The sequence below is a fragment of the Hyla sarda genome, chromosome 3 (genome assembly GCF_029499605.1).
Source record: "Hyla sarda isolate aHylSar1 chromosome 3, aHylSar1.hap1, whole genome shotgun sequence".
Taxonomy (NCBI): Eukaryota; Metazoa; Chordata; class Amphibia; order Anura; family Hylidae; genus Hyla; species Hyla sarda.
In genome coordinates, this window is record NC_079191.1 from 299,741,889 (window position 1) to 299,755,063 (window position 13,175).

Here is a 13,175-nt window from a genome sequence, read left to right on the forward strand (position 1 = left end):
TTGCAACTCTCCAGCTCATTCCTTTTTTTTACTGTAATCCTATAGTGCTATGCAGCGTGTCTGCCATGTGACACAACTGGTCACATGAATGTGCCGCTTTGGAGCACACAATGCGTTCCACATGATATATTTACAGTCTTGCAGCTGCAAACTTTACACTTTAGGATAAATGACCTGTGTAATATTTAATGTAACTAGTTATTTATATTTAAGGTTACTTATTATTCTGTATCCTGATACTCAGCCACTACCATTAGCTAATTGTTATTTAGGCAGGTACAGGGCCGGACTGGCCTCCCGGAAAAATTCCCGGTAGGCCGCTCCCCCATGGGCCGTCCGGCAGGGCTGTGTAAATAATATTGCGCCTGTGTAAGAACCAGAGGCCGAGGCAAAAGCTGCTCTGCCTCTGGATTTGATCCATTGCGCTGACCTGGCTCGCTTACACACCTCTGGCTGCCGACCAGAGGCCCCTCTCTCAGATGACAAGCAGTGGGGCTTCTTTACAGATACAGCCACCGCGTAACGACAGGGCCGGCGTCACTACGCAAAATCACCTGCCACTTGCCCGGCTGGGGCGCTGTGTGCTGCGCCGTGCAGCCCTTACTCACAGAGCGGCATGGGGGCACAGCATTTAGTGAGTGTTGGGCTGGCCGGGTGACTGGCGCTGACGGGACCCCTAACCATTTCACCCTTCGATCCTCCCCCCTGTCTGCACGGGCTGTGCTGCAGTGGCACGGGTGGATGCAGGTGAGGAGGCCAGGTGTTAATGTATGATGTGTTTGTATGATTTGTGTGTATGTTTGATGATTGTATGTAAATTGTGTGTATGTATGATGATTGTATGTATGATGTGTGTGTATGTATCTAATAAATGATAGATGTGTGTAAGCTAGATGTATATATGTATGTTTAATGTGTGCGTATATGTATTGTGTGTATGTATTAATGCATGTGTGCGCATGATGCATGTGTGTGTGTGTGTGTATATATAGTATGTATGTATGTATGTAATGTATGATGTGGGGGGTGGCGCTGGGTGTATGTATGATGTGTGTGTGTATATCAATTGTCAGGCTTCCCTCGCAGGCTGCAGTGCCTAACCCCTTCCAGCTACAGGACGCATGCATACGTCCTAGCACCCGACATGTTCGTGCGCTGAGATGTATGCATACGTCCTGTTGATCTCCTGTACTGCCACACGCAGTTTAGGATATCAGCAGTGGGACTCAACTGTCAATCACATCAGGGGCCGCCCCGGTCCCAGCAGCATTAACCCCATAAATGCTGTGATCAATCCTGATCACGGCATCTATGGTGTTGACAGGGGGAGGGTGCTCCTCCTGTTCACCAGCGGTGGCGCCGCAATGCGATCATGGGTCGCCATTGGTTGCTATGGCAGCAGGGACCCAGCTACAAAACCCTGTGAGATAAAGCCAGGGGCTGGATCGGACAGGCTGTATTGTCTGCAGCTCAGCAGGTTATACTGTGCTGCAGTACAAATGTATTGCAGCATAGTATAACCTGTAAAAAGTGAAAAATAAAATAAAAGGTTCTTTAATAAAAGTATGAAGTGTAAAAAAATAAAATAAATGTCCCTTTCCCAATAAAAGCCCTGTATTATCATAAAAAAAAAAAAAAAAAAAAAAAACATCATATACATACTAGGTATTGCCATGTCCATGACATGGCTTATAAAGCTATAATGCTAAATTATCACGCACGGTGAACGCTGTAAAAAAACAACAAAAAAGTGCAAAATGTTTGCCATTTTTGGTGCAAATAGCGGAATAAAAAAGTAGATCAAAAGGTAGCATGTATCGCAAAAATTCTACGAATAAAAAGTACAGCTTTTCCTGCAAAAAATAAGCTCTCACTCAATGGCGTCGGACGAAAAGTAAAAAAGTTACGGCTTTCGGAAAATGATAACACAAAAAAAAAAGAGAGAAAAAATTATTTTGCTCTGAAAAGGAAACAGCAGTATAAAATGGGTATCGCCATAATCGTACCGACCCACAGAATAAATCTAATATCACTTTTACTACACAGTGAACACCATAAAAAAAAAATTATAACCGCCAGAAATTATCCAGTTTTTCACAAAAATTGCTGCACCACTTATTTTAAGTACTGTACAATATGTCATGAAAAAACTATCTCAGAAAAAGCTCCGCTCAGAAAAAGTGTTCTAAAGTTATTACCATTTAAGGAGACATGTCAAATTATATAAAAATAAAAAAAGAGCCTGGTCATTAAAGTGGTACTCCCGTGGAAAACTTTTTTTTTTTTTTTTTTAAATCAACTGGTGCCAGAAAGTTAAACAGATTTGTAAATTATGCCACTCCACAAAAGAAAAACAAAGAAAAATCCGGCACTGTTATAATTCCTTCCATAAATGTGTAATATTAAACCAATGTGTGCTGTTAGCTGAACACTGAAAGTCCATAGATCAAAACGGGTGGTGCGTCACGCTGAGAAAAGACAGGCAAATATCTACACACATAAGAATAAGAAATTGTGGAGCAGCTCACCAGTTCCAAGGGATCAGGTCTGTGACATCGCGGTCAGGCGACATTAGGACGGGGGGCTTAGATGTTACGGGGGGAATCAGACGTCGGGGCCACAGCCGTATCGCACCCTTTGGTGCTTCGTCAGGCCCCTGTGATGTCACAGGGGCCTGACGAAGCACCAAAGGGTGCGATATGGCTGTGGCCCTGACGTTTGATTCCCCCCGTAACATCTCAGCCTCCCTGTCAAGGCCGGATCATCATTGGCACTCATGGACCACCTGCTCCGGGCCCCGTGCCCGCAGGGGGCCCCGTCACATTCGGGACATCCCTGCGGGCTGCTCAGTAGCGGATCGGGGCCCCCGTTAGCCCGGCCGCGGTAACTTTAAAAGAGTGACCATCGGCGGCTCCTGTGGGCCCGCCCCGGACTCCTCCTGCTTTTTCTATATTTCATACTTCCTTACCTGGCCGCACTCGGCAGGCTCAGGTGATGCGTCGGGTCATGTGGGCTGTGACGAGTGACGTCTCCTGCGGCTCCTCTGCACAGCGTCAGGGATGTCACTCATCATTTCCTGCAGGGCACAGTTTTCTTCATTACACCCCAGCACTGCAGGAAATGACGAGTGACGTCCCTGACGCTGTGCAGAGAAGCCGCAGGAGACGTCACTCTCACAGCCCACAAGACCCGACGCATCACCTGAGCCTGCCGAGCGCGGCCAGGTAAGGAAATATGAAAAATAGAAAAAGGAGGAAGAGGGGGAGCAATGATGGGGGGAATGATTGGCAGGGGGGAATGATGAGCGGGGGGGGGGGATGGCGCTGTTGGGTACGGCACAGAGGTATAGTACATGTAGGGGTACTATACCTCTATGCCGTACCCAACAGCGCAGATTAGTATTGCCATGCATCTTTCCCCATGACAGGACAGCTCAGCCACCAGCAGCATAGATACACGCACACATCACTGCTTTGTGTACCACTGGACTAAGCCGGTCACGTGGTACCCACCCCTGTGCGACGCGTCCCTAGCAAGCACACGCTTTGCTGGGGATCGCGATCGCTCACTCAATTACAGCCGGTCACATGTTACCCGCCCCTGTGCGACGCGTCCCTAGGAACCACACGCTCTGCTGGGGATCGCCATCGCTCACTCTGCTACAGTGTCTATTGACAGCACTGTAGCTCACAGCGTGCGCATCTGGAGTCCGGATGTTTACATCTGGACACCGGATGCGGACACTACCTACGGATAATGTACTCATAACACTACATATTCACTTTGTACTTTTTTTTATATATATATATGCAGACTATTAGAAGTCTTGGAAAGAAGCCTTGCACACCATTTATTCATTATGTTTTGTAACCAAACCAATTACCTATTATGCAACATACCTGTTTGTAACCCCTCCCAGTGCCCTTTTGGCGCCCATTTTCTCCTGTATATATACCGGCATGATTGTAACTGTTGACATACTGATCTGTTGACATACTGATCCCCCGAAACGCGTAATCCTCCTGTTTTATTGTTTAATAGTTTATCCAATAAACTGTCCAGTGTTTTGTATTACCTACATCTCTGGCTACAGTTTGTTAACCACACCAGTGGAACTAGCAGCGCCATCCCAAGGTTTCTTTTCGCTTTGCTATTGATTAGTTCTTCTCAGGAGGCGGTTTCACCACACCTGCAACCTAAGGCTTAGCAGCGGTTCCGGACTCTTCCCTAAACCCTGCTGTGGGTTGATATGCAAGTTTTTACTTGCTGCAAGGTGAGCAGCCACTACCTAGGGGTCTAAAGAGGCCCCAGTTTTCTTGCTCTCTCTCCTACTACTCCTTCGGTATCACACGAGGTGCCCCCTCTGGTCTCCCTATTTTTTTTCTGCCTCTACAGATGTATGTTATCTAGGAATTTATTGTGTACATTGTAACTTTGGTATCTTTATGATTGGGTTCAGTGTTTCCTGATATATTGCTTTTACTTATGCAGATATTTTAATTGCATTGTATTTTACTTTGGGTGTACTACTTTGTATTTATTTTACACACTTGTTCATCTTAACTGGATCCAAAATACTTCATGCAGGTAAAAGACTACTGTTACTATAAACTCTACTATTACCTTGACTTATATGTAGATATAGTTTTTGTGGTTAATTTACTGTCTATATGCCCCCATGATTGAACACATTTTCACTAAAGTGGAATGCCAAGTTTACTTGCTATTCATGATATGACAATGATTGTGATCCTACCAGCGCACAACTATTAGAGAGTGCCATATTTCTATCACTCCAGCCTAAAACTATGCCAGTGGAGTTATACTACACTCTAATCTGTCCTTCACTCCCTATATTCAGTCTCTTTCACATTCTTGTCACCTGCACCTCAAAAAAATTTCTAGAATCTGCTTGTTTCTCACTATTGAAACTGCTAAAACGCTCATTTTTTCTTTTTAACTCCCACCTTGACTATTGTAACTCTTTACTAATAGGCTCCCCTTCTCTAAACTCTCCCCGCTCCTGTCCATCCTCAATGCCGCAGCCAGACTCATCTTCCTCTCCAGCCGTTACACTGATGCCTCCCCCTGTGCCAGTCACTACATTGGTTACCCATTCAGTCCAGAATACAGTATAAAATCCACAGTCTCACACACAAAGCTCTCCACAATGCTGCACGTCCCTACATCTCCACCCTCTTCTCTTTCTGCTATCCAGCATGTTCTCTCCACTCTGCAAGTGATCTAACACTAAAATCTTCTATAATCCGAACCTCTCACTCCCGTCTACTTTGCTCGTGCTGCACCAGTTCTCTGGAATGCAATATCTCGATCCCTCAGACTCAACCATAGCATCCACAGTTCAAACCTTTTCAAGCAGGCCTACAACATTGCCTAATTGGCTTACACTACTACCACTTTGCCCCCTTTCAGCGCTGCGGAATGTGTGTGAACTATATAAAGATTATTATTATTATGGACATGCCACAGTATATGTTGGAATACTTTATTGACTGTTTATTTTGTTATTCAGTATTAACTTTTAGTTTATACCTGGAGATGGCTTACAAAAACTAAAATATTTTAATACCCACTTAAATGTTCTTCCCTTTTAGTTATGCTGTAGAAATAAGTATACATAACACATCACTAAACACTCAAAATAAGCAGAATGCAACACACTATGGGCAGTTAAGGGGTTATTCAGTATTAGATATACAGAGCTGATTTCTTCCAAAAATAGCACCACACCAATCCTCAGGTTGTATATGTAAATGCAGCTCAGTTCAATTGAAGTGAATGGAGGCAAGCTGTAATAAAACAACCCGAGGACGGGTATGGTGCTGTTTTTGAAGGAAATAAGCTTATTTTTTTTTAATTTCTAAATACCCCTTTAATGCCATAAAACCTTTAAAGAATTTGAAACAAAATATTTCACAAGGTTTAAACTGCTATTGGGTATATGGCCATCTCAAGTCAAACACACAGAAAAATTCTTACTTTTAGGACTCCTTGTTGAATTTGTGAACATGGATGATTAACTAGCACTATAAGGACATCAGCTTGAATGATTTCATTGAAAACTTCAGCTACCATGAAATCTGGCATGGTAATCAGCACTCCACATAAAAGACTATACAGCCCGCAGCACACAAGGTGCATGCACTCATCCACCGATCTAAAGTTATTTAAAAAAAAAAAAGAAAAGAAAAAAAAAAAGACATTTGTTATAAATATTTTTTGCTTACTTTGTTACCTCAAACACATGTGAAAACTGTAAAGCCTGTAATGCAAAGTACATCCTATTCCAGTAAAGTACTAAGAAAATTTTGAGTGGAAGAAGACTTATCAAAATCCAGTCTTTGAGCCCAGATTCTAAAATTGTTGAATGGATAGGGAGAGGCAGAGGGACAGAAACAGAGGGTTGTAGACAATGGAGTATATTCAGAGCAAGGTTTGTTTTCAGTGGGGTACCTCAGAGATCTGTACTGGGACACATTTTATGTGGATAAGTGCAAGATAACGCAACCTTGGGCTTAACAACTCAAAGAGCAGAATACAGAATATGTGACACTGTCCTAACTTCAGTATCTGAAGAAATAGATTTAGTAAAAAAAAAATCAGATATTTATTTCTGTGACAAAAATCCAAGGTTTAGCCTCAGATTTTTTGCTGCAGATATGCAGCAGACACAAAGCATATTTACATGAGGATTAGCTGCACTATCTTTAAAGGGGTACTCCGGTGAAAACCTTTTTTCTTTTAAATTAACTGGTGGCAGAAAGTTAAACATATTTGTAAATTACTTCTATTAAAAAATCTTAATCCTTCCAGTACTTATTAGCTGCTGAATGCTAGAGGAAATTCCTTTCTTTTTGGAACACTGATGACATCACGAGCACAGTGCTCTCTGCTGACATCTCTGTCCATTTTAGCAACCGTGCATAGCAGATGTATGCTAAGGGCAGCATGGTGGCTCAGTGGTTAGCAGTGCTGCTTTGCAGTGCTGGGGACTTGGGTTCATATCCCCCTAAGGACAACAAGAAATAAAGCATTATTATTATTATTATTATGATAATGTCAGCAGAGAGAACTGTGCTCATGATGTCATCAAAGAGCATTCCAAAAAGAAAAGAATTTCCTCTGTAGTATTCAGCAGCTAATAAGTACAGGAAGGATTAATATTTTTTAATAGTAATTTACAAATATGTTTAACTTTCTGCCACCAGTTGATTTAAAAGAAAAAAAAGTTTTCACCGGAGTACCCCTTTAAATGAGTCAATGTTTCATCATGTACACCCAAATAAAAGTGACATGCCACTTATTTTAAACAGAGAAATCCAGAGCAGATGAACCGAACAGCTGTTGGCATAACTGATTGAAAGAAACAGGGTTGCAGAAATCACATTCCCATGAATGGGATGCAGATTGCTCAAATTTGTTTGAAAATGATCTAATTTGTTTTATAATTTCTTTCCTTTCCAGACAGAACACTAAATCCAAAACTCTGCAGAATTTCGGTTAGCAGACAAAAATTCTGCTGTAAACAGGAAAATGAAAAAAATCTCAAATTTAAGGGCTACTGTTGGCCTTGAATATAATAAACTATACACTGTTTACCTGGCCCATTAAAATTTGTCCTGGTCCCTATGTTTACTTACCCTGATGAGCTTGTTCCACCTCACCTAAAGGCACAATGCGCTAGCCGCTGAGTGTTTTATCAGGGTGAATAAACAGGGTGGCGCTCTGCGGCAGCTGTGTTGAACTCAGAAAGAAAAAAAGTGAGTATAGTGTATTTATTTTTAACCATACAAGCTGTATTTTTGTTAAATTATGTTTAAAACAGCTTCCAGAGTAGGCTGTCTAACTCAAAATGTCTTATCCTGTAGTCACACAGCCACATTAGAAAGTAGTAGGGGACACAGAGAAAGATCGTTGGTTTGGTATGGGATATTTATTATGTTTTGGCATAGTGCCTTTTATTTTAGAAAACAAAATGGTTGTTAAGGTATACATAGCTGAGGAAGAAAATGTTAAAAGTCTAGAATGCATAATATTTTTATAAGGCATTGACAACAAGTTTAGGCCATACAATGTACCATAAAAAAAAAAAGAGATAGTCCAAAGTATATCGCTACTTGACTCAACATGGCCATATGCTGTAATAAACTATACAAGACCTACCTGTAATTATATAGGCAAAATGGAAGAGAGATGCTGCACTCACCAATACTGTAAAACTTCCTTGCTTTATTGGAACACACTCACAATAGCGGGTTACAGAGATATAGACAAAAGATAATAGCAGACAAATACGAACAGTTTCATGCCTGCCGGCACTTCATTGGGTGTACACCCCTGCTGTTATCCTTTGTCTGTATCCCACTGTATGAGTATGTTACAATAAAGCAAAGAAGTTTTACAGCATCAGTGAGGGCAGCATCTTTTTTTTTTTTTTTGGACGGGTTTGCTTAAAAGGGGTACTCTCCGGTGGAAAACTTTTTTTTTCAATCAACTAGTGCCAGAAAGTTATAGAGATTTGTAAATTACAGAAAAATGTAGAAAAAACGCCAGCACGGCTGAAAAAAATCTTCCAAGCTTTATTCATGAATCCTCGTTAAAAACCTTCACGGTGGCAGAAAGACATGGATAAATACAAAAATAGAAATATTGCCATAGAAAAACGGTCACAGACAATGGCTGACTCGGTTGCTATACCCTTACTCATAGCTTGCCAATCCTCAAATGAGACTGGTTAACTGTTAAAGGTTTTCACAAGTGCGGTAACGCAAGGTGTGCCCTCATGCAACTAAAGGTAACAAAAGAGAAGGTACAATAGATGGCCCACACTATTTGTGACTTTAATAATTGCGATAGTACCCTTGTAGTATACAGAGTTACCTGTATTGTTTGCAAAATGGATTATGTAGGTAGCACCAAACGCACCTTAAAAAAAGAGAATGCAGGAGCACATTAGATATGCCGCAGGTTCTTTTACACCTAGCATGTCTAATGTCTCAAAGCATTTTTTACTAAAACATAATTCAGACACATCATCATTGCGTTTTTGTGGTATTGAAAAAAAATCAAAAAAGGTAAAAGAGGGGGTGACCCTATACGAATTCTCCACAACAGAGAGATCATGTGGATCTATCTATTGAATTGCATTCAACCGCATGGCCTAAATAATAAGACGGATTTGATACTGCATTACTAATATATAAGTGAATTAGTTGTTTCGTTTTCCTTAGCTGTAATATAGTCCTATTGTGTTTTATGTGTGTGTTTTTTAAAAAATACATATATTTTTTCCTGGTTTTACTTGTGTTAGATTGCACACTGACATAAGATGTCCCTCCCCTTCCTGATGGGAAGGCTGGCTTTGTAGTATATAAGGCAGTCTCATTTGAGGATTGGCAAGCTATGAGTAAGGGTATAGCAACCTGAAACGCGTCAGCCATTGTCTGGGACCGTTTTTCTATGTGCAATATTTCTATTTTTGTATATGTCCATGTCTTTCTGCCACCATGAAGGTATTTAACGAGGATTCGTGAACAAAGCTTGGAAGATTTTATTCAGCCGTGCTGGCGTTTTCTCTACTTTTTTCTGTATATGTCTGGAGGTAGCCGTGCACTTTTTTTTAATTTAGATTTGTAAATTACTTCTATTAAAAAAATAATTTGTCCTTCTAGTACTTAGCAGCTGTATGCTACAGGTTGAATTTTTTCTTTTTGAGTTTCTTTTTTGTGTTGTCCACAGAGCTCTCTGCTGACACCTGATGCCCGTATAAGGAACTGTCCAGATAAGGAGAAAATCCCCATAGCAAACCTATGCTGCTCTGGACAGTTTCTGACATGGACAGAGGTGTCAGCAGAGAGCACTGTGGACAAGACAAAAAAAGAAATTAAAAAAGAAAATATTTTCCTCTGTAGCATGCAGCTGCTAATAAGTACTGGAAGGATTAAGATTTTTTAATAGAAGTTATTTACAAATCTCTTTAACTTTCTAGCACCAGTTCATTTAAAAAAAAGTTTTCCACCGGAGTACCCCTTTAATGTGTGCACCATGACCTAATTTCTTACCTATCATGGACACCCAAGCATAAGAGGGAAGTGCTGATTAGAGTTACTTACCTGGATAGGAGCAGTACCAGATTATCTTGTATGTATGCTGTAATTATAGAGGAGGGACAGAGAAATATAGTATAGTAGACTACATTTAGTCTATTAATGACCAACATGTGACAGACAACATGTGATGTGGATGTCTTGTAATAGGATGTCTTATGAAAAATTAACAGTAAACTCTAATTTTTTTCTATATTTTTTAAGTATGTTGATATTTAATATATAAAAAAACTAAAGCACAAAACATAGTACCTCTCTTCCATGTTGACTGGCTCTACATTAGTAAGACCAAATACTGGGGAAAAGGAAAAGCCCACCCATTCTTCAGATTTTTTCTTCTCAGGAACATCTCCCCAACTGGGCAAAGATCCAATAGAAGGAAAAGCAAGACTAATGCTAGCCATATTGCTTTGCCCTTTTCTAGAAGAGCAAATTCCTTTAAGTTTATCAGGCCTCTGCAAAACTGTGTCTTCAATGACATCTTGAAAAGTCTGTTTGCTAGACTGATGTAAAGCAAATTGGTCCAAATCTTCTTTAGGTGGTTCAGTAATTGTTATACACTCAGGAAGCATACCAGATTCACACACTGTCTGGGCTGACTCACAACTGCTGATATTTTGATCTTCCACTGTTTTTAGCACTTCTAATCTGTGATCAGATTTGCAAAATCCATCTGCCATTGCTTGCTCGCTGTCTGTTGACTTTTTCAAATCAACAATACTTTTGCTTAAGCTTCCTCCTAATCTTTTCGGCAGTACTTTGGGTGAAAAAGACGGAGATGTTGGTAAACTTTTGGAACGAGACCTCTCAACCACAGAAAGATGTATATGCTGCTGTGATGAAAATAAAGATGTTTCTGCTCCTACATTGAAGAAAATACATACATTTTAAAAGTCTACTTTCAATCGACTAAATTTTGTTTAGTCAGCAGGGTTGGTGGATAGTACATCAGAGCAATAAGAAAAGGTTGTTTTTTCTGTCAGTTCACGCCAGTAATCAATTGTTTTATATCCTAAAAAAAACAGTTTAGGGTACATTCACACTGATTGAATCTGCAGCGAGTTTCCCGCTGCAGGGTTCAGCAGTGGCAGGTTTTCTGTGGCCGATTTTCCAACGTGGAATGTCTGCAGCAGACCCCCATTGAAGTCAATGTAATCTAATGTGGATTCTCCTTAAAAAAGAATCGCCAGGGCTGAAACCCAATGTAGATCTTGCCCATATGACCGTACTCTTAACTAGTTATTACTAACAAGTCAGCTTAAACTATTTACTCAAAGATGAAGGATCAAACAGCAAACTGGACACCGTAAAGCAAAACAGCCAAAGAAAACTAAACCATTACTTTTAATTACATGTTAAGCACTTTTTGCAGATTACTTCAAAGCTGTTGCAGAGTAACAAAACCGTGCACTTTTTCTGTGCAATCGCTGTTTTTGCACACAGCCATTCTGTCCTGGTGTAGGTAATGATAAATTTCCTCCAAAATGTTCATATGTCCCCCCCCCACTTGGAAGTAAAATCTCAAACAAAGCTCAAGTTGTGTCACAAGTTTTGTCACATACTCTGGAAATTATGAAGAGCCAACTATAATTTATATATAAAGTATTTTTAATGAAGTTTATAATCTTTTGCTGCAGTATTCTGTCACCATAAAGTGATCAATTCTGAAATTATAAATGTGAATGTAAATATTTCTGCTAAAAATAAATAAATAAATGCTACTTATCTACCCATATCCTCTGCAGATGGCAGCTTTCATCTTGGGTCTGGCTGAGTCCCCAGCTGCTCCCTGCTTGTCCTTGCTTCCAAGACGACGAATTGGAGCAGGACATGTCTGCTAAGCCAAACACTGGCCGTAATGGTCTCCCATCACAGCCAGTTATTGGCTGAGTAGGAAGGTCCTGCTCTGAGGGGAGCAGCAGGGGATCATGGTATGCATAGTTATTTTTTTTTTTTTTGAACAGCCCCACAGCTTACGAATAGCTATAGCTCCCAGGCTAGGTTCACACTTCTGCAGCTCCAGATGGAAAAATTCCATCCGGGGCTCCTGAATGCAGTCACGCGGACACTGCCATTCCCATAAATGGCTATGTCTGCGAAGCAGCTATTTGTGTATAGATGGGACTATCTGACTTTTTATAAATCTATTTCTGTTATATGGTTTGACCGAAAATTCCAAAGATACCACATTTTTTTACAATTTTTTATTAACCTTGTTTGATTCATTTTTAAGTCCCCATAGAGGACTATTAAAGTGAATCTTTTGATTGCTTCCAATGCTTAAAGGGGTATTCCAGGCTAAACCTTTTTTTTATATATATATCAACTGGCTCCGGAAAGTTAAACAGATTTGTAAGTTACTTCTATTAAAAAATCTTAATCCTTCCAATAGTTATTAGCTTCTGAAGTTTTCTGTCTAACTGCTCAATGATGATGTCACTTCCCGGGAGCTGTGCATGATGGGGGGGGGGATATCCCCATAGGAACTGCACAGCTCCAGGGACTTGAGTCATCAGAGAGCAGTTAGACAGAAAACAACAACTCAACTTCAGAAGCTAATAACTATTGGAAGGAATAAGATTTTTTAATAGAAGTAATTTACAAATCTGTTTAACTTTCCGGAGCCAGTTGATATATAAAAAAAAGTTTTGGCCTGGAATACCCCTTTAATGCTATGAAGTGGCAAAACATTAAACCATGAAACAGGTGCTCTGCTAGTACAGTCTGCCTATAAGGTAGCAAGGTAGACTATACAAAAAAAGATGATCGCCACCTAAGTGGTATTAAGGAGCCCTCTGGCCACCATCTTAACTGATCGAAATGCTGCACTGTACTTTTGACGGCCTGATCAGACCTTCAAACCCACCAGCAAGTGTCATTTTAAACTAAATAGTTAAATTACAGACAGTGTAATTGCCAATCTCTTTCATTAGCAGTGAGTCCTGGCTGCACTGTACTTACCAGCTCTGGAGTTCGCTTCATGTTTACCGTAAATGTAAAGTGTTCTGTGTGAAGGGGTCAACAAATGTTTCATAGAAATTAACAAGA

The 13,175-nt window shown here is 40.5% G+C and overlaps 1 protein-coding gene across 4 annotated transcripts in view; it reads right to left on the bottom strand.

Annotated features, from left to right (window-relative positions):
* Positions 1–13,175, bottom strand: part of LYST (lysosomal trafficking regulator) — a 1,083,863-nt gene that overhangs the window by 624,959 nt on the left and 445,729 nt on the right. For all 4 annotated transcript variants that reach the window (XM_056566940.1, XM_056566939.1, XM_056566938.1 and 1 more), the window contains exons 22-23: positions 10,380–10,989; positions 6,001–6,178 (exon numbers count right to left, since the gene is read on the bottom strand). In XM_056566940.1, coding sequence (XP_056422915.1) covers positions 6,001–6,178; positions 10,380–10,989 — 788 coding nt within the window. The remainder of the gene's footprint in view (positions 1–6,000; positions 6,179–10,379; positions 10,990–13,175) is intronic.